Below are 23,806 nucleotides of genomic sequence, written 5' to 3' on the forward strand. Positions count from 1 at the left end.
ATATCTGAGGTTATTGATATTTCTCCTGGCAATCTTGATTCCAGCTTGTGTTTCTTCCAGTCCAGCGTTTCTCATGATGTACTCCGCATATATACGGCTCTAAAAATAGGTACTATGGGAATAGAGGAGAGAGGGGAAACTAGGAGTTCCAGACCAGGATCTTAAGCAGTATCTGACCCACCCAGGCTTATTTTTATGTGGGTGGGAGTGGGGGAAAGGGAGGGACAAAGGAAGCTTCCGGGAGAAGATGAGACTGGACTGATTTAAGCATGGTGTGGTCCTGGGTCCTGGGGGTGATTTCCAGGGACCTGGAGCGAGGGATTCTAGGAGCAGAAGTTCAAGGAGACCTAACCGTCGCACTTTGTGGTCTGAGATAAAGGGACTTAACCTGATGCAGAGAAGGAGCACAAGGAACAGGGCTGGATGGAACCCACACACTACACACTCGGGGGCCGGCGGTGGAAGCATGGGGTCTGACCGGTAGTTGGGGTTTGGCACATATTGATTATTTTTATTTTCCATTGTGGGCTGTCCAAAGTCCCTTGCTGGCCGCCTGGTCTGGGCACCAACTGAGTGACTCAGGGCTTTCTCCCAGAGTTGAACTGGCCCTACCTCCTTTGAGTCTCTTCCAGACCACACCTGTAGGGTACAGCTTGATACAGCCCTGTCAGGAACGCCAGCGTGGCCTCCTTGCTCCACACCCTTCCCAGCTTAACTTGGGCTTGGTTGAGCTGGGCCTGCACCAGGCTCAGGGGTGCTCTCCTCTTGTCCGGAGGAAAGGGCTGCCCAGGTAGCTCCTTCCTCAGGTGGGTGTTAATTAGAGGGACAAAGTCTAGAGTGATGGTCGTCAAAGTGGGTCCAGTACCTCCCAGTTGCCTCTCTCCGAGTTCCAGCCAGCTGCCAGACAGGTGAAGGAAGTCAACCTGCAGAGGAGGCACCAGGGTCTGAAGTGGCACTGGGGCCAGTTCAGGGGTCCAAGATGAGGGCTTTGCCTGGGGATCTAGGGCTCACCTCTGCCCCATCCTGCTGAGGGGCCCTGTGCAGTGCCCAACAGCTGGAGAGAATGTAAGTGAAAAGATGAGACTCAAGTGCAGCCAGAACAGAGTAAACATGGCACTGGGCACTTTGCCCATCCCTACCTGAGCAATGGGATCGTGAACCCCATTCTGCCTACCTCGCGGGGCTGCTTGAGTGATCAGAGGCAAAGCAGAAGCTGGAAGAACAGGATATCAGAGCTGGACATGGGTTCTAACCTCAGCTCGATCTTGTTTTATCTCAGGTAGGCCACAACCTCTCAAAGGCTCTGTTCTTCCTTGTAAAGCTCTCCAGCCTTGCCACTTGTGTTTGGCAGAGGGTCAGGTGAAGTCATGGATTTCAGAGGCCAATTGTTTAAACCAACAAGTTTCCAGCCCTCTGGGAATTTCCTGTTTAATAGAAGGAAAGGTTAGGAAACAGAAGACTCCCACAGAAAGTGAAATAGAATGTTGTAAATAATTCCAGATGGAGGAAGAGGCCATTACTCCAACAGGCACTGAAGGATAGGGGAATCCCAGCTACAAGGAAGGCTTCCAGAAGAAAGGTACTGGCTGGAGGGGTGGGTGTTTGTGGGACTGCAAGACTGATGGGTGAGGCATAGAGTGGGAAAACCCAGCTCTGTCCTGGAGGGTAGTGTGAGTCAGCTTGAATAGCTGGGCTGCAGGAATGCAGCTAGGTAGTTAGATGAGAAGGGTTACAACAGAGCTACATAGCTTCCCGGTATGGGGAAATAATCGGACCTAGGAATCTGTGTCTTAACCAGGCCTCCCTCCTGGTCATGTGGGGATAGGGTAGTTTGAGGCCACATCTTGTGAAATGCTGCACGAGTGGTTTCCAGATTGAGATCTTGCTTTTTTTTCTTTTAAAGAACTTTATGTATTTACTTTTAAAAGTTTTGATGGCATTAAGTCTTCATTGCAGCATGCAGACTTAGTTGTCCTGTGTCATGTGGGATCTTAGTTCCCCGACCAGGGGTTGAACCCATGTCCTCTGCATTGGAAGGCAGATGCTTACTTACTTGTTGGCTGTGCTGGGTCGTCACTGCTGCGTGGGCTTTCTCTAGTGGTAGCGCATAAGGTCTCCTCTCTAGTTGTGGAGCGTGGGCTTCTCGTTGCAGTGGCTTTTCTTGTTGTAGAGCACAGGCTCTAGGGCGTGCAGGTTTCAGAGGTTGTACTACATGGGCTCGGCCGTTGCAGCTCCTGGGTGGTGGCGCACGGGCTTAGTTGCTCCAAGGCATGTGGGATCTTCCCAGACCAGGGATTGAACCTACGTCTCTTGCATTGGCAGGCAGATTCTTTACCACTTAGCCACCAGGGAAGGGAAGCCCTGGAAGGTGGGTTTTTAACCACTAGACCCCCATGGAAGTCCCTGAGGCCTTGTTAGAAGGGCAAAGGCTAAAGCCATGAATTCTAATCTTGAATGTGCTACTTTTTGATTTTCGAGTCTTGGGCAAATTACCCCATGCCCTAAGCCTCAGTTTTTGCATCTGTAAAGTGAGAGTGCCCCTCTGTCTCAGTGGGCGGGCCCCATTTTGACAGAGTTGAGATCCCTTTCCTGAGTTCAGCCTTCTTGCTCTCCTCTCCCTCCCTCTGCTTTTTCCTTCCCTCTCTTTTCTCCCCCTCACTGCTGTCTTGCCTCCCTCCTCAGAGCTGTGGTGTAAAACACTCATCACCCTGGTCCCGAGCAGGGGAGCCCAAGCCTCCATAGTTCAGGCAAGGTCAGGCTCCATTCTGGGAATGACGCTAGGACCCAGCCTCCCCGACTCCCCTGTCTGCGTCATCTTCACCGTCAGGGGCCGTTTCATCGTTTTCCACCCTGTGTCCGAGGAGCTATTTTTAGCAGGGATCACGAAGCCCAGGGACCTTGAGCAAGCTTTGTGCTTTCCTCTGGGCCTCAGTTTCCACATCTGCCAGCCAGGTGAGAAATCTTACCAGCCTTCCTGGAGACCCCAGTGGACGTGGGACAGTTTTGAAGACAGGCAAAACCTTCAGCCTGTGCTACTGATGCTCAGTGTGGCCTTGGGCCCGCAGTGCCCATTGGGGTGTTGGTACCTATATGAAGAATGGTGGGTGAGGGGCCAGCCTTGTAGAAGGGCTAGAGGTTCTGGAAACAGCTCTGCTCTGCTCTGGAGGGTTGGAAACATGAGCTCCAGGGTTTATAGTCATCAGGCCCAGGAGTTATGATAGGAATTTGGGGGTTGGCTGGGACAGGAGGGTTCTGAAACACCCACCACTTGCCTTGTTCTGGTCCTTCCAGGCTCTGGCTTACCTGGGGCAGGCCTGGGCCTGGGTTCATGAAGCCATCTGTGGGACAGGGGGTGGGCTCCTATTGACTAGGGGGAGAAGGGGCCACAGTGGAGCAAAGCCATCAAATGCTCCAGGAGGCAGGTCTAGGGTGGTCCACAAGGAACAACACCCCGCACTCTTGTTGAAAGAGAGCAAGAAATGTCCCAAAAAGCAAACACTTATCTTCCCAGAGAGCCCCAGAGGAGCCCAGAATCTAACCTTCCAGCCTAGCACCCACAAACTGTGGCCCAGACAAGTTCTGTTTGACCTACACGGTGCTTTTAAAAATGTGAGTTAGTTGGCAAGATGTAGCAATCCGGAGATTGTTAAATTGAAACTCGGATTTTTAGCTTCTCTTGAGCACCCTGCAGGCCTGGAACCCCTGGGCTGGCCCAGGCAGGACCTGCTGTCTCCACGTTTCCACCAGCGCTCCCTCCAGGGATTTCCCAACCCTGAGGACATGTGGTGTCCAAGCAGTGACAGCTGTCTGACCTTGCAGACATCTGAGTGTGTGTCTGTAGCTCTAACCCATTTTAGAGCCCAGGTGACTAAGACCCAGAGAGGGGAGAGGACTTGCTCAGGGCCACACAGCAGATGAGGTTTGGGTTGCAAAGGGAACCAGATGTAATGGTTCTCTGCTCTCTAGCCCACATGCTGGGCTCTTTTGCCCTCAGCCTCTGGAGGAGGGTCTGGGGTGGGGGGCTAGGAGAAGGATCGGACTGGTCCAGAGGTGGTTCCCCAGAGCTTGTCCTCAGCTCCCAGCCCCGGCCTGCAGGTCAGGCCTGAGCAGGCCTGCTGAGGTGATGGAGCAGTGATGGGGTGATAACATAGGGTGGAGTGAAGGGACCTGACTGAGCCCACCTCCTCTGGCCAGTGCTGGATGCACAGTGCGAAGGAGCCTCTCTCCCTGCCCTGAGCTGCTGAGGACACACCCTAGGAAAGGGACCGCTATAGACTGTGACCAGCGTGGACAGGGCACAGGGATGGATGATGGCGGGAAGGAGGGGACCCACCTGGGAGCTGGGACCTGGTGTCAAGGAGATACTGCTCTGATGGAACAGCCAGGCTGAGGGCCTCACAGAGAAGGCTGGAGGAGCCTAGTGTGGAGGAGGGAATTGGGGGGCAAGGGAGGCTAGAGGCAAGGGGGAGACAAGGGAAGTATGTGGGGTGGGGGTCAGAGTCCCAGCCGACCGTTACCAGAATCCCACTGTTACCAACTGTGTGATTATCAGCCAAGGCAAGGACCTTCATTTCTCCCTGGCTGTGCAGGTATTTAAAGGCCTGTTTTGCTGCACTCTGACCAGAGGCGGGAGAAGCTGGGACAATGGAGGGATGAGGAGAGAGTGAGTGAGCAAGGCTGAGAGCAGTGGGGTTGGGTGGACTGGGGCAGTAAGAAGGCTGGAAGGATGACACTACCATGAGCAAGTAGCAGCTCTGCTCAGATGTAGGCCCTGGTCCCCACGAGGAAGCCTTCTAGGCCATTCAGTGATTAGCCACATACACTGGATAGAAATTCAGGATGGTGAAGGAACTCGCCCAGGTCACACAGCCAGCAGGTGGAGAACAGGGCTGACCTGCTGGCCTCTGATCCAGTGCCCCACCCCAGGGAGATTAAAGGAGCTGGGAGGAATGAGGCTGGGACTATGTCTAAGGGTTTTAGCTCTCCGTGGAAGCCTTTCTCTACTTCTGGGTGTTGGTCCACTTTGGTTGGGCAGATGGGAGTGCCCAGCCAAGGAGACGGCCCAGCCTGACCCTTAGAGGAAATCATCCACTTCCAGAAACCTCTGGGCAGCCAGCCACAGGCTCAAGAGGCGAGACTTCATTCTGACCCCACACACCGGCAACACTGTGCTCCTTCTCCGTCCCCCGCACTTGGGTCAGAGGCTCTGGACTTGGCTGCCTGGCACTGGGACTTTCGGCCTGCTGGAGGCTGCCTTCTGCCCTGCTCTCCTTGCTCCTTGAGGACCCTGGAGGCTGTAGGTTCTCTGCCCTCGACTCTAGAGCCCATCTCTGATGGGGAGAAGCAATACTCCTCTCTGCCTCTTCTCCCTGTTCCCGCACCATTCCATCCATCCTTTCTCAGGACTAACAGTGATTCCCTAAGACCAACCACCGCCCTACTGAATTCTGGTCCCAGGCAGTTCTGCGCCTTTTCCTATCTAATTCTCAGACGTGGAGTAGCCATCCGCAGCCCCATTCTCAGAGCGAAGGCAGACTCTTGTTTGTGATCAACCCCCAGCTCCAACCCTCACAGCCTCTCTGAGATTCAGCTTCCTCGTGCACAGAAGGAAGTAATACATTACATGGTGATTAAATGTTATGTATCAGCCCGGCTAGGTGATATTGCTTGTTTGTTTAAACACCTATCTAGACGTGGCTGTGACGTACTTTGTACATATGATTAACGTCTGCAATAGGCTGACTGTAAGTAAGGGAGGTTGTCCACAGTAATGTGACTGGGCCTAACGCAGTCAGCTGAAGGCTTTGAGAGGAAAACCTGAGGTTTCCTGGAGCTGGACTTTTGTTGCAAGCAGTCATATAGAAATTCTGCCTGAGTTTCCAGCCTCCTGGCCTGCCCTCCAGATTTCAGTTTTGCCAGCCCTCACAGTCATGTGAGCCAGTTCCTTAAAATGAAATAAACCTCTCTTTCTCTCCCTCTCCATCTATGCTATGTTTCTTAGTGGTTCTCCAAGGGTGACAGGAGGACTCCCTGAAACACCACCCCCACCTGGAAACAGCATACAGTGTGAGCTACGAACAAGGGAATCGAGGTGTGGAGAGGTGACTTGTCTAGAGTTTCAGAGCTGGAGTCAGGAGTCGAGCGAGGCCTGTCTTCCCAGCTCTCTCAATGTGTCCTTGTCTTGTCACCCATCTCCTTGCCATGATCCTCAATCAAGGTGCCCAAGGGGCCTCCGGTGACTCCCTCTCTCCTGGGGTTCCCTTTGGGTTTAATTAGAGCCCTCAAGTCCCAGTTGGGGGTGAGACCAGAGGCATTGTTGGGGCCTGTCTGGTACTGAGTTAACTGATTCTTGTGCAAGACTAGCAGTCTTGTGACACGTCAGGCATCACCAGCCTTTGAACTGTGGTGGCCCTGCTGTGGCTTTTAGAGTCGTTACCAGTGAAATCAACCAGGGGTGATGGCTAAATACCCACCCCTTCACCTTGGGGAAGACTTCTCTGCCCCACTCCATACTCTGCAGACCTCCGCTCACCTCTTTGCAGCATGGCCCTGGGTTAGCAGCACAGAGCCCCACAGGGGCCTGATGGGGTGGGGCAGTATGGGCCCTGTCCCCCCTGGGCTTAGGGACAGCTCCATCTCAGCTACAGCTGTTGTCATTCTCAAGAACACAGCCCTCTGTGGCCAGGCCTTCTTCCCATTTTTTCAAGAAAAGCCTCATATCCATATTTTGACGTGAGCACTCTGAATTCTTGTCTTTTTTTTTTTTTAATAGCAAAACCCTATTTATTTGAATAGATAATATTTGCATATGCCGAAAATGCAAATAGCATGGTTCAGGGTAAACAAGGAAAATTCCCCTCATCCGGGTCTTTCCGCAGACACTGCCACTGCTCCTAGGTTCTCCTGGGTCCTTCCAGAAAGATTCCACTCATTTATTCACATTATCCGTTGATCGTCTACTATGTGTCCAGTGCTGCACTTACGGAACATAGTCCTTTTTGCTCTTTGTACTTAACACTAATAGCTTGGAGAGAGCCCTGTCAGTGATCAGGGAGTGCCCATCCTTTTCCACAACTGTGTGATAATACTCCACCGCACTGTTGCTCATCGTTTACCCACATAGCCCTTACCAATCCTTTGGTGGTTTTGAGTAGGTTGCACTTTCAGACATCCTCATATAGGGTGAGGGCGTCTGTGGGATATTTAGAAATGAAATCACTAGTTGATTTACAATGCTGTGTTAGTTTTAGGTGTAAGCAAAGTGAGTGAGTTATACATATATATGTATTATTCTTTTTCAGATTCTTTTCTCATGTAACTTATTACGGAGTGTTGAATAGAGTTCCCTGCGTTCTATATCAGGTCCTTGTTGGTTATTATATGAATTATTATATTAATGTGTATATGTTAATCCCAACCCTCTAACTTATCCCTCCTCCACTTTCCTCTTTGGTAACCATAAGTTTGTTTTCTTTCTGTTTTTTTTTATGATTTTATTTACTTATTTATTTTTGGCTGTGCTGGACCTTCATTGCTGTGCCTGGGCTTTCTTTAGTTGTGATACGCAGACTTCTCATTGTAGTGGCTTCTCTGTTGCAGAAATAGGCTCTAAGGTGTGTGAGTGTCGGTGGTGGCGGTTCCTGGGCTCTGGAGTGCAGGCTCAATGCTTGTGGCCCTCGGGCTAATTTGCTCTGCAGCACGTGAGATCTTCCCAGACCAGGGACTGAGCCCGTGTCCCCTGCGTCAGCAGCGGGTTCTTTACCACTGAGCCTCCAGGGAAGCCCTCATATGTTCGTTTTCTGAGTCTAGCAGTCTGTTTCTGTTTTGTGAATTAGTTTATTTGTATTGATTTTTTTTTTTAGATTTCACATTAAAGTGTTATCATATGATATTTGTCTTTTTCACTTAGTATGATCATCTGTAGGTCCATCTATGCTGCTGCAAATGGCATCGCTCCATTTTTTATGGCAGAGAAATATCCCATTGTACCACATATATGTATGTAGTATACACTTAGATATGTACCACATTTTATTTCCATTCATCTGTTGATGGACGTTTAGGTTGCTTCCACATTTTGGCTACTGTAAATAGTACTGCAATCAACATTAGGATGCATGTATTTTATAGTTTTCTCTGGATATATGCCCAGGAGTGGGATTGTTAGGTCAAATGGTAGCTCTATGTTTCATTTTTTAAGGAGGCTCTGTACTGTTCCCCATAGTGGGTATACCAATTTACATTCCTACTAATAGTGTAGGATGGTTCCCTTTTCTCCACACCCTCTCCAGCATTTATTGTCTATCAGTTCAGTTCAGTTCAGTCGCTCAGTCGTGTCCGACTCTTTGCAACCCCATGAATCACAGCATGCCAGGCCTCCCTGTCCATCACCAACTCCTGGAGTTCACTCAGACTCATGTCCATCAAGTCAGCGATGCCATCCAGCCGTCTCATCCTCTGTTGTCCCCTTCTCCTCCTGCCTCCAATCCCTCCCAACATCAGAGTCTTTTCCAATGAGTCAACTTTTCGCATGAGGTGGCCAGAGTACTGGAGTTTCAGCTTTAGCATCATTCCTTCCAAAGAAATCCCAGGGTTGATCTCCTTCAGAATGGACTGGTTGGATCTCCTTGCAGTCCAAGGGACTCTCAAGAGTCTTCTCCAACACCACACTTCAAAAGCATCAATTCTTCAGCGCTCAGCCTTCTTTACAGTCCAACTCTCACATCCATACATGACCACAGGAAAAAACCATAGCCTTGACTAGATGGACCTTAATCGGCAAAGTTATGTCTCTGCTTTTGAATATGCTATCTAGGTTGGTCATAACTTTTCTTACAAGGAGTAAGCATCTTTTAATTTCATGGCTGCAGTCACCATCTGCAGTGATTTTGGAGGCCCCCAAAATAAAGTCTGACACTGTTTCCACTGTTTCCCCATCTATTTCCCATAAAGAAGGTAAAAATCTTTGATTCCAACTTTGCTTTTTCTCTCATATAGAATTGTATGCCCTGTTATAAACAACCTCAGATGCTTGATGGAACGAGGTAGTTTTCAGGAAATAGATATATAGGTTTACTTATTCAGTAAATACTTATTGTGCACCTATTGTTTACTGGGCATTGAGCTAGGTTCTAGGGAAGCAGCCCAGCTCTCATGGAGCAGACAGTCTAGCAGGGGAGACAGATGTAAACACAAGCCCATCCAAACACATGATCAAATGAGAGTGAGAGCTCACACAGGTGGTCTGAGTGGCCAGAACAGGGGCTGCTTTATCTGGGGATTTGGAAAAGCCTCATGAGGATGGGACATTCCGTGTAAGTCGTGAGGAATGGGAAGAGCCGGCCAGGTGATGGCTGGGGTGGAGCAGGCCCGACTGGGGGTCCATGACCTTGGTTGTCTCAGGCTCTAGTCACTGCGCTTCACGATAGTGTTGTTGTTCAGTTGCTAAGCCGTGTCCGACCATTTGCGACCCGAAGGACGGCAGCGTGCTGGGCTTCCCTGTCCTTCACTATCTCCTGGAGCTTGCTCAAACTCCTGTCCATCGGATCGGTGATGCCATCCAACCATCTCATTCTGTGTCACCCGCTTCTCCTCCTGCCTTCAGTCTTTCCCAGCATCAGGGTCTTTTCCAGAGAGTCGACTCTTCCCATCATTATATGGGCAATCACCTGTTGATTGAAATATCACCTGTTGGTGAAAATATCACCTGTTGTGTCAGGCGCCGAGGAGGTGTTGGATACGTCTCATCATATTACTGTTATTATAGTAAAATGTGAATGAGAAGGCATGGATGAGAAGTTGGGGCTAGTGGGCAGTGCTCAGAAGATGGCCTTGGACTCTTTAAGGCTTTGAGGACCCTGAGGAAGGTGGATGGGGAGGAGCTTGAAGGCCTCTAAGCCCTCGCTGAAGTCATAGAGGTGGGGTTGCTGGTGGGATGTGGCGTGGGGGGCAGCAGAGGCCATCCAGGCCCCAACTGAGAGGGTCTCCAGAGCTGGCTGAGAGGAGGACCTCTTCTCATGGGGCCTGGGGTTAGGAAACAGCTGTGAAGCCTTGGGATCAATCCTAGGTGAGACACACCCTGGTGTTCAGGCAGCATGAAGTGCCAGATCCCCAGGCAGGGGATTCTGGGGTCGGAGGAGGGCAGTCTTAACATCTACCCAACCTGCAGATCCCATCTGACTTGATGCTGAGGCCTGGTTGTGACACCAGCTTAGCGCTTCCCTTCAGCTAACGGCCACCATCCCACCCAGCCCGAGTTCCTCTTTTCTGAGCCCCTACATCAGGGTCCGTTGGGACTTTGCCTTCATTGCTTTGACTTGGGCGGTCTAGGGGGGCTAGAGGGGCTCAGCAGAGCTGTTGGCTCAGAGGAGGTCCTCCGTGAGCATTTGATGAATGAATGGATGAGTGAACGAATGAATGGAGTGGGTAAACAGGCAGATCTTCTCTGTGAGCTCTGTGAGTATGGTGAGTTCTCAGGCCCCAGAGCTGGGGGGAGTTTGTGGGCAGGTTGTGTCACCAAAGAGGCAAACGTGAAAAGTGGGAAGCTGATGGCTGGGTAGGAGAATCTGAACAAGGTCATTACTAGGCACCCGGTCGCTCAGGCATTTGTGCGAGTCTGCCCCTGGGGAGATCTGCAGGCACCCTGCCGTCGCACCCCTTTTTGTCCACACATGGGTCACAGGCCCCTCCCTGGGGTCCGTGCCATCCTCTGTGCTCACCCTGGGCTGGCCGTCTCTGATCCTGGTCTGTAGACCATGAGAGGGCTCAGGAAACCAGCTGAGGCCCCGTGGAGCTGGGCAGGGTAGGGAGCTGCAGGACAGATGGGCACAGGGCAGGTGGCGCGTCTCCCCATCCCAGGCCCCGAGCCTTTCTCCTGGCCCTTGTCCCGCTGCCTCTGGCCAGCACATCAGGTAACCATGGCTCTGCGTGGGAGGGCTCCCACATTATGTCTGGGTAACTACATTTAGAAAATAGTTTTTCCACAGCCTGCTCATGTCTTAGCAGACAGGAAGCTGCTGGCAGCTCTGAAGTCACAGTTTAGGTTTGGGAATTCTCCAGGCCAGAGCAGCCTGGTGGTCATTCTCAGGTGTACACACAGGATGTCTCTCAAATGCACACTTGGCCCAGGACCCACAGGTGCCAGAGTCACTAACACCCCCTGGTGCACAGCCACATGCCCAGCCACTGTAGTCATGGGCCGGCACACTCAGACTAGCAGCCACGTGTAGCTGCAGAGTCACATTTGCTACAGGCAGACAAGCAGGGACGGGCCGCTGTGCGCCACGGTTGTAGCGTGGTGTGCACTGTTGCACACGCGGCCAGGCGGTGTGGTGCCACAGGGTTGCGCACTGCTGCTTTGCCCCCGCTGAGTGCCCACTAGCTCCCCGGAATGCGACATCACTGTTTCCCTACCTGCATTTCTGGTGAGGTCAGGGCTGTGAGGTCAGTAAGCGCCCCCTTGGGAGCTTGGGAGAGGACAGTGGGTTTGTAAATCACCCGAGTCCAGTCGGGGTCATCTTGGGACATTCGTGCGCTTTCCAGAGTGTGTGGGTATTATTAGGCAGTGGCAGGAGTCCAGAGAGGATACATCAAAGGACGCCACAGAGGTGGTACTGGTCAGTGTTCGGGCTGTTGAACAGGTGTTCTCTGGAAAAATGTCCTGTGGTCACATAGGTTAGGTATGTGTATTATATAATTCAGCCGGGCTGAACAAAGGTGAACTGGTTTCTTGTTTGTAGGTTTTGGCAGAGCCGTGTGCTGCCAGAGCTCTTGGGAATGGAGTGGGATGGGTGGGGAGGCCATAGCGTGGGTCTCGTTGCCCATCCACACTGCCTTCTCAGGGCCTCAGGTGGGCTGGGGGCACCTGAGCAAGACTGCTTGGCAACACCAGCAATCCCTGGACCCTGCTGCACCCACCGCGGGGTTGTGGATTCAGGTGCGCACCCTAGAGTCTGCATTTCTGCCAGTTCTCAGGTGTTGCTGGGGCTACACGTGGAAAACCACAGACCTCAGAGGAGGCAGAGGGAGCTTTTCAAAGCAAAACTTGCCTGGGGTTGCGCCTCTGCTCAGAGCTCCCCCCCGCTCAGTGGAAGGCACGTCCTCACCGTCTGCAAGGCCCACCCACTAGATGACCCCCCAGCTAGTTATTCTGTCCCTTAAGCCCACCCAGCAAATCCCTACCTTGGGGCTTTGTGTTGCTGCCCCTTCTGCCCTGAAACGCTCCTTCCTCAGATCTTGGTGGGGACCGGCCCTCGCCGCCATCCCTTCCTTCTCACTCCTGCAGCCCCATGCTTGTACCCCGAGGCCTGCCAGGACTGCAACAGCACCTGCGGCCGTCTGCATCCATGCCTGGAGGCCAAGGCCATGCTGTTGTGTTCTTGGCTCCATTCCCAGCACCAAACGTGGTGCTGGGGAAGGGGAGGGTCGGAAGGGGAGGAACAGAGCTGGAGGGGCCAGCAGGGCTAGAACTCCTCTGTCAGCCAGGCCTGAGCACCTGGAGCCCCCACACAGGAGGGCCCCAGGGGGACTCCCTGGTCCGATGCCAGCTCTGCTGCCCTGGGAGGGGGTGGGGAGGAGAGGACAGGTGCCCCGGCCAGGGCAGTGGAAAGTGGCCCTGAGGGCAGCCAGGCTCTGTCACCAGCAACACGTTCCTTATCTGCACTGACCTGTGTCCTCTCCTTGGAGCACTCGGCATCCTGACGTATCTCCCCAGAGGTCATGGCAGTGTGGATAAACTCCGCTCACCTGTAGTGCACAGTGATGTGGGTGAGGTCGGAGGGTGTCCTGTGGCAGAAACCAGAAGGTTCTGGGGAGCTGGGGCCAGGCTTGTTTTCCCCCTGACACACCCTCTGCTGGGTCTGGCCTGCCAGCCGGCAGAAGAGGAGTTAGCCCGGCCTGACTGCGAGTGCGGGTGACTGATGGGGAGGGGCTGGGGGGGCAGAGCCCCTCTGATCTAGTCCTCTGTGGGGTCTGTGGGGTGGCCGCCCGGAATCTGCACCAGCGTCCCTGGGGCCTGTCTGATTGTGTCCTGCCTCCTTCCCGAAGCAGCTGTAGCCCTCCCCCAGCATGTCAAGGCTGTAGGTTGAAGCAGCCTTGGGTGTCGGGATAGTCCCTGAAATTGCTCATGATGTCAGTGGTGGCCTTGCTCGAGGCTCTCAAGGAATCCTCTGACAAGCAAGGCTTTTTAAATTTATTACTTTATATTTATCATTGTTTCTGGCTGCACTGCACAGCGTTTGGGATCTTAGTTCCGTGACCGGGGATGGAACCCATGCCGCCTGCAGTGAAGCACAGAGTCTTCAGCACCGGACCACCAGGGAAGTCCCTCACAAGCAAGGCTTTGACTTTAGGGTCCTCCTGCTCAGGGAGCGCATCAGGCCCTGAGGCTTGCTGAGTGGCTGTGCCTGGCAGATGGACTGCAGGCTGAGCTCTCCCGGGTGTAACTGTGAGCAGTGTCCCGCTTCCCACGTACCTGTGTCTGTCCATACGCACACGTGTGCACGTGCAGCAAAGTCTGCAGTCTGCGTTCCTGCACCCCAACCCCCACCCCTGCCTGCCTCTCCCCCTTTTTAATTGACAAAACACCAAATTAACGTCAGGTGTACAGTGTAATGATTCAGTATTTGTATGTATTGCGAAACAATCACCTCAGTGAGTCGGTTAACATCCATCACCGTGATACACGGTTACATAAAAATTGTTTTCCTTGTGATGAGAACTTTCCAGATCTACTCTCCTAGCTATGTTCAAATATGCAGGATATAGTATTATTACCTATGGTCACCATGCTGTACATTTCCTCACCATGAATTATTCATTTTACAATTGGAAATTTTTTTCAGGGAGCTTACTGTACGCCAAGCCTGTGGTTTCATCCTCCTGCAGCCCGATGCCATAGGGTTGTGTCCCCCCAAAGGTATGTTGAAGTCATAACGCGCCATAGACCTGTGAATGGAACTTTGCTAGAAAATAGGCTTCCCTGGAAGCTCAGCCGGTAAAGAGTCCGCCTGCAATGCAGGAGGCCCCGGTTCAACTCCTGCGTCTGGAAGATCCACTGGAGAAAGGATAGGCTGCTCGCTCCAGTATTCTTGGGTTTCCCTGGTGGCTCAGCTGGTAAAGCATCCATCTGCAATGTGGGAGACCTGGGTTCGATCCCTGGGGTGGGAAGATCCCCTGGAGAAGGGAATGGCTACCCACTCCAGTATTCTGGCCTGGAGAATTCCATGGACTACATAGCCCATGGGGTCACAAAGAGTCAGACACGACTGAGCAACTTTCACTTTCAGGGTTGTTAAAAACATAATGAAGTTAAAATGAGGTCCTACTGGATGAGAGCGTGCTCTAATGCTACTACTGGTGTCCTTTATAAGAAGGCCAGAGGCGCATAGAGAGGAAGGCATGTGAGGAAGGAGGTGGAGATTGGAGTTGTGCTCCACAAGAGCTGAGAAACTCCTGAGGCAGAAACAAGGCGGGCGTCCTTCCCCAGAAGCTTTGGGAGGAGCGTGGCCCTGCCAGCACCTCGATTTCTGACTTCTAACCTCCAAAAGCAGGAGAGAATAAATTTCCCTTGTTTTTAGCCACTGGGTTTGTGGTGTCTTGTTACAACAATCCTAGGAAAGTAATACATTTATTTTCTGTTAGGATCTCTATTGTACAGGAGGAAATAAGATTCAGAGATGTTAAGCTGTCACCTACCCGTACACACCAAGTCAGTGTAACACCTGGGATTGGAGCCAGATCTGCACAACTCCAAGCCTGTGAGCTCAGCCTCCCCCCATTGGACCTCCTTTGGCTCCATTCCTTGACCCACTACAGCATCCCACTCCCCGCAGCCTCAGGGGAGATCCCATCCCCTCCCTGTTGGGGGTCTCCAATGTTTTTCACTAGCTCCTAAAACTCTTCCATGTCCTGGCTTCCCCAAGCTCCCGTCTGACCTCCTTCCTTCCCTTCCCCAGCAGGCTTCGGGGGTGCCCCTCACCATCCCCCAGACCCTGCATGGCCTCGGTCCTTAGTTCTGCTGTCAGCTGTCCGCATGGGAGTTCTGGTACCCCCACAGCCTGGACCCCCATGCTCCCGTGCGTTTCTGTGCAGTCATCATCTCCCTGTAGTTGTACCCCTCCTTCCTGTTGCTCCCACATCTCCATACCAGGACTCTGTCCCCAGACCTCTCCCCTTCCAGCCCTGCTGAGGATGGACCCTCTGTAGGGGAGCCCCGACCATACCCCCTCCCTGGCACCCCAAGCTTCCAACATGCCCCATTGCCCCCAAAGTGGCATTTGAGACCACTGTCCAGGCTCCTGTGGACTGTGAGGTTCAGACAGAGGAGGCCCCAGTTGCCTTCTCTGCAGAGGGCCTCCCCCATCTCCCTGCCCACAGCCCGCTTTGACCCCCAGCCTCTACCCTGGCCCAAGGGTGGAAGCTGCCACTGCCCAAAGCGGGTCCAGGTCTGTTCAGCCAAAGTTGGAGGCCCAGCATGATTTGTCAAATCCTGAGCCAGCCTGTTCAGGGAAGGGGAGGAGGGCAAGGCCAGAGCTCGTTTGATGTTGTGATGACCTTCTGTTGGTCCAGCAGAGGTTTGCACAAGGAGGGGTCGCTGGAGTCCATGTGTCCATGTGATGTAACGGGGCATCAGCTTGTACGCTGGTACATCGGCACGCGAGGTAACAGCTGTGGTTGGCACTCTGCCTGCTCCCTCCCACTTACCGTTTGGGGTACACAAACCTGAGCTCTTACTGCCAGAGACCCCTGCAGAGGGCCTTCTGTGTCCCAGAAACCCCTAGGCCTGATGTATAAGTGACTGAAGGTGCCAGGCTCTGAAGTGTGGGTGGCTAGGCCCTCACCCCAGGTGAGGTGACCCTGAGGAATGTCCTGTACTGGGTCCGGGCTCTCTAGCGACATCAGGCTCCAGTTGCCCAAGGTGGTAACTTGCTTAATAATACCCTTCATGGTTCTCCCTCCTCTGTCTCACGCTCACACTCCCTACTGGTGTTCTCTCAAACACACGAATTAGCCGTAATCCTTTCTCAGCTTCTGGAAGAACCCAAACCAAGACAAACAGGTAGACACATCAAAGTTATCCCGTAAGCATGCAGGAAGTGCAGCAGACACACAGTCCCATGCAAGAACTCAGAGGCGCAGGGGGGTGCACACAGTCACACACTTCCTCCATTCCATGTGCTCTCGAGAGGGGCCTGGATGAACTGACGGGACCCTCCATCTAGAAGCACTTGGACCCTCATCCTGCTTGGCCTTCAGGTCCCCACCCCTGCCTTTTTCTGGACGCCTTCTCCCTATCCTGCCAACAGAGGGACACGCTCAGTGCTGGGCCAACACCCCTAAAAGGACATTCAGAGGGCTCAGCCTGCTTGGTGGCCGTTTCCCTGTCTGATTCCCCTGGAGCAGAGGCTAGTTCATCTCCTGCCATCCCCACTGAGGGGGTGCAGGGGCAGCTATATACCTGACCCTCCATAATGCCCAGGGACCACGGAACAGAGTGGGGCATGCAGCTGGCATTCCACAGATGCTTGTGGAATAGAACTGTCTGCTCCCGCCTCTATAGCAAGCCCTTCTCTGAGCCCCAGCATCACAGGGACCCCTGGGAGGGATTTCCTAGTGTTCCTCAGGCCCAGTGGTTCCAGGGAGTGAATTGTCCAAAAATTTCGGCGACTATTCCTTGTGCCAAGCCAGGGCTGAATGCCCAGGACCCTCCTGTGATTAGCAGGAGGTTAACCATTAGCAGTGGTTGTCACTGTCACGGAGTCATAGCCTAGGGGGAGATAGATGAGAAAACTCCAGCATATAAGGAGTGAGGGGTATGGAGGCATAAGGGATGCCTGGGGTGGGGCCAGCGGAAATGGCTCCTCAAAAGGCAGGGGCAGGCTATCCAGGCCCTCCTGGTGCCCAGAGTTTATCAGTTCCCCAGACCACTACATCAGATTCACCAGAGGGGAGGAATTCCCTGGCAGTTCTGTGGTTAAGACTCCATGCTTCGAATACATGGGGCATGGGTTTGATGCCCGGTCAGCGAACTAAGATCCCACATGCCCATGGGTGTGGCCAAAAAAAAAGAAGAATCACCAGAGGGTTTATTATAAATATGGGCTCCCAGCTCCACACGGCTCTATGGCTGGTCTGGGAACTGGCATTTAAACCAGCTGCACCCTAGATTCTGGAAAACCCCATGTAGGCCTGGCCTTGGCAATCTCACTCCATTTAATGACCAGCTGAGTGACAGTTCTATAGCCCTGCTTCTCAAACTGAGGGTGGGATGGTGGTGGTCATGAAACCACGGGGTAAACGGGTATATTTCTGAATATCAGTGTGACTTGGAGTTAACTGATCAATCATTAAAACACTAATTTGATATTTAAAAGATATTAAAAGGGAGTATTTGCTAAAATTCATGGTTTAAGATAAAATGAGACAACAAAGGACTTTGTAGTGTGGGATTGGACACCTTGGGACAGTTTCAGTCCCCATCTCTGTTGTTGGGGGTGAAATCTTGAGGCCCCCTTTTCTCTCCACCAGGGCCTGAACTGTTTAAGGGTTTTTATTCTTCCTGTATACATTAGGATTAAGGGTTCAGGCTGTACAGACAGACTTGGGTTCAAATCCTGGTTTCCTACATATCAATACTAACTCTGTGCCTCAGTTTTCCTATCAGTAAAACACCGTACTGCTCCTGGCCTTGTAGTTAAAACTTCACAAGGATCTTGCTGTACTCCTTCAGTTCAGTTCAGTCTCTCAGTCATGTCTGACTCTTTGCAGCCCCATGGACTGCAGCACACCAGGCTTCCCTGTCCATTGCCAACTCCCAGAGTTTGCTCAGACTCATGTGTATCGAGTCAGTGATGCCATCCAACCATCTCATCCTTTGTCGTCCCCTTCTCCTCCTGCCCTCAATCTTTCCCAGCATCAGGGTATTTTCCAAGGAGTCAGTTCTTCACATCAGATGGCCAAAGTATTGGAGTTTCAGCTTCAGCATCAGTTCTTCCAATAGATATTCAGGACTGAGTTCCTTTAGGATTGACTGGTTGGATCTCCCTGCAGTCCAAGGGAGTCTTCTCCAGCACCACAGGTCAAGAGCATCAACTCTTTGGCACTCAGCTTTCCTTATGGTCCAACTCTCACAACCATACATGACTACTGGAAAAACCATAGCTCTGACTAGGCAGACCTTTGTCAGCAAAGTAATGTCTCTGCTTTTTAAAATGCTGTCTAGCCTGGTCATAGCTTTTCTTTGAACGGGCAAGCGTCTTTTAATTTCATGGCTGCAGTCATCATCTGCAGTGATTTTGGAGCCCAAGAAAATAGAGTCTGTCACTGTTTCCACTGTTTTCCCATCTATTTGCCATGAAGTTATGGTACTGGATGCCATGATCTTTGTGTTTTGAATGTTGAGTTTTAAGCCAGCTTTTTCACTCTCCTCTTTCACTTTCATCAAGAGGCTCTTTCGTTCTTCACTTTCTGCCATAAGGGTGGTGTCATCTGTGTATCCGAGGTTATTGATATTTCTCCCTGCAATCTTGATTCCAGCTTGTGCTTCATCCAGCCTGGCATTTCATATGGTGTACTCTGCGTATAAGTTAAATGAGTGGGGTGACAATATACAGTCTTGACATACTCCTTTCCCAATTTGGAACCAGTCTGTTGTTCCATATCCAGTTCTAACTGTTCCTTCTTGACCTGCATACAGATTTCTCAGGAGTATTTCTGGTATTCCCATCTCTTGAAGAATTTTCCACAGTTTGTTGTGATCTACACAGTCAAAGGCTTTCACGTAATCAATAAAGCAGAAAAACATGTTTTTTTTGAACTCTCTTGCTTTTTTGGTGATCCAAAGAATGTTGGCAATTTGATCTCTGGTTCCTCTGCCTTTTCTAAATCCAGCTTGAACGTCTGGAAGTTCACGGTTCATGTACTGTTGAAGCCTGGCTTGGAGAATTTTGAGCATTACTTAGCTAGTGTGTGAGATGAGTGCAATTGTGTGGTAGTTTGAACATTCTTTGGCATTGCTCTTCTTTGGGATTGGAATGAAAACTGACCTTTTCCAGTCCTGTGGCCACTGTTGAGTTTTCCTAAACTTGCTGGCATATTGAGTGCAGCACTTTCACAGCATCATCTTTCAGGATTTGAAATAGCTCAGCTGGAATTCTGTCACCTCCACAAGCCTTGTTTGTAGTGATGCTTACTTGACTTCACACTCCAGGATGTCTGGCTCTAGGTGAGTTATCACACCATCGTGGTTATCTGGGTCATGAACATCTTTTTTGTATAGTTCTTCTGTGTATTCTAGCCACCTCATCTTAATCTCTTCTGCTTCTGTTAGGTCCATACCATTTCTGTCCATTATTGTGCCCATCTTTGTATGGAATCTTCCCTTGGTATCTCTAATTTTCTTGAAGAGATCTCTAGTCTTTCCTATTCTATTGTTTTCCTCTATTTCTTTGCATCGTTCACATAAGAAGGCTTTCTTATCTCTCCTTGCTATTCTTTGGCACTCTGCATTCAAATGGGTATATCTTTCCTTTTCTCCTTTGCCTTTAGCTTCTCTTCTTTTCTCAGCTGTTTTGCCTTTTTGCTTTTCTTTTTATTGGGAATGGTCTTGATCACTGCCTCCTGTACAATATCACAAACCTCCGTCCAGAGTTCTTCAGGCACTCTGTCTATCAGATCTAAGCCCTTGAATCTATTTCTCGCTTCCACTGTGTAATTGTAAGGGATTTGACATAGGTCATACCTGAATGGTCTAGTGGTTTTCCCTACTTTCTTCAGTTTAAGTCTGAATTTTCCCATAAGGAGTTCATGATCTGAGCCACAGTCAGCTCCCAGTCTTATTTTTGCTGTACTCCTTGATAAATGAAAATTGTCCACACAGTTCAGTTCAGTTCAGTTCAGTTGCTCAGTCGTGTCCGACTCTTTGCGACCCCATGAATCGCAGCACACCAGGCCTCCCTGTCCATCACCATCTCCCGGAGTTCACCCAGACTCACGTCCATCGAGTCCGTGATGCCATCCAGCCATCTCATTCTTGGTCGTCCCCTTCTCCTCCTGCCCCTAATCCCTCCCAGCATCAGAGTCTTTTCCAATGAGTCAACTCTTCTCATGAGGTGGCCAAAGTACTGGAGTTTCAGCTTTAGCATCATTCCTTCCAAAGAAATCCCAGGGTTGATCTCCTTCAGAATGGACTGGTTGGATCTCCTTGCAGTCCAAGGGACTCTCAAAAGTCTGCTGGTGCTATACCACACCACAGTTCAGGGCTGAGAGTATTCTAATTTCTTGGGTATCTAGCCCTGTGTTCCCACCCCAGGTGCTTGGGAAGGCAGCCAGCAAAGACTTGTGAGGGGACCTGAGGAGCTGTGACCTGGCATCCTTCCATCTTGCCCAAGTCCCCTGGGTTTGGGTTGGTGTCTCCAAACCTCAGGCTTCCCAGGTGGTGCTAGTGGTAAAGAATCTGCCTACCAATGCAGGAAACACGAGATGCAGGTCCGATCCCTGGGTTGGGAAGATCCCCTGAAGTAGAAAATGGCAACCCACTGCAGTATTCTTGCCTGGAAAATTCCATGAACAGAGGAGCCTGACTGGCTAAAGTCCTTGGGGTTGCAACGAGTTGAACCAACTGGGCAGCTGAGCACTCCAAACCCTCTTTGGCTGGGCGGTGGGACCTGGGGACAATGAATTGCCCTGGCTACTGTGCCCCTCCCCCCGGCCTCACCAGCAGACCAAAGTCTAAGAGGCTCTGTGACTTGCCCAGGGCCATAGAGCCAGTCCCTATTTTAGGGCTGTGCAGTCCAGTATCATAGCCACTAGCCACATACTGCTGCTTACATTTAAATTCATTAAAATTGACCAAAATTTAAAATCCCATTTCTTAGGCACAGTAGCCACATTTCAAGTGTTTGACAGTCACATGTGACCAGTGCTACCTTGTGGAACAGTGTGCATACAGAACATTTTCATCATCACAGAAAGATCTCACGGTTCCACTCATCTCAAGAGGAAGTTCTCAGCTGTGGCTGCCCACTAGACTCACCTGGAGAGCTTTTAAAAAACACTGGTGCCTGGCCCCACTTGCAGAGGTTCTGAACAGCAGCCAGGGCTGAGAACCAGTGCTCTGAAGCCCTGTTCAGATTGTCTACTGGAAAGCTTTCTCTAGTGGAAATGGTTCAAATTGAATTTATACCTTTTGTGAATGTCTGCATCCCTCTCCCAGCTCATGTGTGCAGAGCCAGGGTTGGGGGTTGAGCCTGAGTTTTGTGGAATTCCCTCTCCACATAGTTGGGCTGCCTGGCCCATTCCCCTCTCTCTGGACAATGTGAAATGGAGGTCCAGCATCTCTCTTGGCGTTTCTTGAGGCTATGGGAGGGAGGTCATGCTTCATGCTTGTCATGCTTATGGGGTGTGGGTAGAAGTACTCAGAGGCATCCCTATCTGGCTTGAGTGGATGGTGAGGAATGTGGCTACTGGCCAGCTCTGTTTTCTTTCTGAAAACTGGCCCCAGAGTCCCCTGGGTCCACTGACCTTATCGTCCCAGGAATTGCTGTGGTGACTCTAGTCATGCTGCCCACTGTTTGCAACATGCAAGGGCAGGCTGAAGCTGTGTGCATACCCAGAGTGGCCACTGCTGCTGGATGGCTGAGCAGAGCTAGGTGAGGTTGATGGCTGGGGACTCCATGGATCCTCTCCCCACTTTGGGGTGGACCTCCCCTATAAGAAGGCTGACCTGCAGGGGCACGCCAGTTTCACAGTGGGTTCCCCTGGGGCTCAGGATTGCAATGGGTCTTCCTGGGGGGGGGTCATCCTGCAGGGGTCACTCCCACAACAGGGAGACCTGCTACCAGAGCGCCATCTTGGTTCACCCCTACCCTAGGAGGGCCGCATGTCCCTTGTGGCAGGGGGTCTGGGAGTGATGACAGGGTGAAAGGCCCTTGCAAGGGGCCCTGTGTGGGGGCTGTATACCAGGACAGAGACATGTCTGCCACAGGGGAACTTGGAAAAGAAGGTCTCTCAGAGCCTCCTCAACATGGAGATCCCCCCAACAACATTAAAGCTCTTCCAACACTGAGCATCCCCTGCTCCCATGGAGTTCCCAGTCAGAAATGGGGTTCAGTCTGCTCCAGCAGAACATGGAACGTGGAGCCGCCAGTCTTGGTTTATGGAGACTGTGCTTGTGGTGGATCCTAGGTTGTCTGTGTGGTTTTCTCAGACCTCTGTGTTTTTATGGTGAATAAATGAGCAAGAGCCAGTGGGGGCATCCTCAGTTCCTCCTTCCTGAGGTGTAAGAATCGCAGACAGTGGGAGCTGGAAAGACCAGAGAGGATGAGTAAAATCTTCCACTGCCTCTCACTTTGAGCAAGCCTGACATTTAAAAATCATTTTACTGAAGGATTTTATAAATGCAGTTTTGTAGATTATGAACTCTTGTAGACCAGAGGTGTTCTCTAACTACAACTAACAAAAATAAAGCCAAAACTACCACCCAACAACAAGAATGAATGAATCTATATGTGTAATAGATATGGTTTTCTGTATTTGTTTCTTTTTTAGTGTTTTCATTTTAAGTATTTGGCCAGTAGGCAGGAGAATAGCTGAGTAAGATGCAGATGTTGATGGAAAAGCTTGAAAACTGTCATTTGAACAGTGCTGAACAATTTTGGGATGTGTGTAAGTGATACAATACATGTTTTAAGGAGAATTTCATAGTGTATAACTTAAGTGAGCCTGAACATTTCTAACATAGGAAGCTGCTTCTAACATACAGGAACCAATTTTAAGCCAAATCACAGTGAAGTTAGGTTAAAAAAAGTGAAAGTGAAAAGTGAAGTCGCTCAGTCCTGCGGACTCCTTGCAACTGGATGAACTGTAACCTACCAGGCTCCTCTGTCCCTGGGATTCTCCAGGCAAGAGTACTGGAGTGGGTTGCCATTTCCTTCTTAGGGTTAAAATATATCTATCTCTTGTGTCTGGCCCCAGACCTTCCAAGTCCAAAGAAGAGACTCATTCCTCCACATGCCAACTCTACCCCCCACCCCCTCACCACCCCCCACTTCCCCAGCCCCAACCCTGCCCCCTGACCCACTGTCAGTCTTTGAGTTCACTGCATTGGGCTCTAGTTTGCAGGTCCAGGCACACACCATCTTAGATACTTGGATATCATGAGAAACTTCAGGGGCCTGGCCAAATCTTAATCAGTGTTTGTTTTGTTTACGTTCATTTTCTCAGTTGTGTCTCTTTATGACCCCATGGAATGCAGCATGCCAGGCTTCCCTGTCCTTCACAATCTCCTGGAGTTTGCTCAAACTCATGTCCATTGGATGGCATCGGTGATGCCATACAACCATCTCATCCTCTGTCGTCCCCTTCTCTGCCTGCCCTCAATCTTTCCCAGCATCAAGGTCTTTTCCAGTGAGTCAGCTCTTCATGTCAGGTAGCCAAACTATTGGAGCTTCAACTTCAGTGTACATCCTTCCAATGAATATTCAGGGTTGATTTCCTTTAAGATTGACTGGTTTGATCTCCTTGCTGTCCAAGGGACTTTCAAGAGTTCTCCAGCAGCACAGTTCAAAAGCATCAATTCTTTAGTGCTCAGCCTTCTTTGTGGTCCAACTCTCACATCCATACATTACTACTAGAAAAACTATAGTTTTGACTATATGAAGTGATGTCTCTGCTTTTTAATACACTGTCTAGGTTTGTCATTGCTTTTTTCCCAAGGAGCAGGTGTCTTTTAATTTCATGGCTGCAGTCACCATCTGCAGTGATTTTGGAGCCCAAGAAAATAAAGTCTGTCAATGTTTGCATTTTTCCC

The 23,806-nt window shown here is 51.0% G+C and overlaps 1 protein-coding gene across 6 annotated transcripts in view; it reads left to right on the top strand.

Moving 5' to 3' along the window:
* Positions 1-23,806, top strand: part of POC1A (POC1 centriolar protein A) — a 120,149-nt gene that overhangs the window by 18,810 nt on the left and 77,533 nt on the right. The window contains exons 1-3 of one of the 6 annotated variants that reach the window (XM_069561449.1): positions 745-806; positions 1,501-1,579; positions 13,842-13,915. The exons of 1 other annotated variant lie outside the window; for it this stretch is intronic. Coding sequence is in view for 1 of the 5 variants with exons in the window: in XM_069561441.1 (XP_069417542.1) it covers positions 1,242-1,279; positions 1,501-1,579 (117 nt within the window). In the remaining 4 variants the exon portion in view is untranslated. Of the gene's footprint in view, positions 1-630; positions 807-1,189; positions 1,280-1,500; positions 1,580-12,748; positions 12,911-13,841; positions 13,916-23,806 lie in introns of those variants that run through there. 4 more of the 6 variants (XM_069561445.1, XM_069561448.1, XM_069561441.1 and 1 more) reach the window with 4 other exon arrangements.

This window comes from Ovis canadensis, chromosome 19, assembly GCF_042477335.2.
Source record: "Ovis canadensis isolate MfBH-ARS-UI-01 breed Bighorn chromosome 19, ARS-UI_OviCan_v2, whole genome shotgun sequence".
Taxonomy (NCBI): Eukaryota; Metazoa; Chordata; class Mammalia; order Artiodactyla; family Bovidae; genus Ovis; species Ovis canadensis.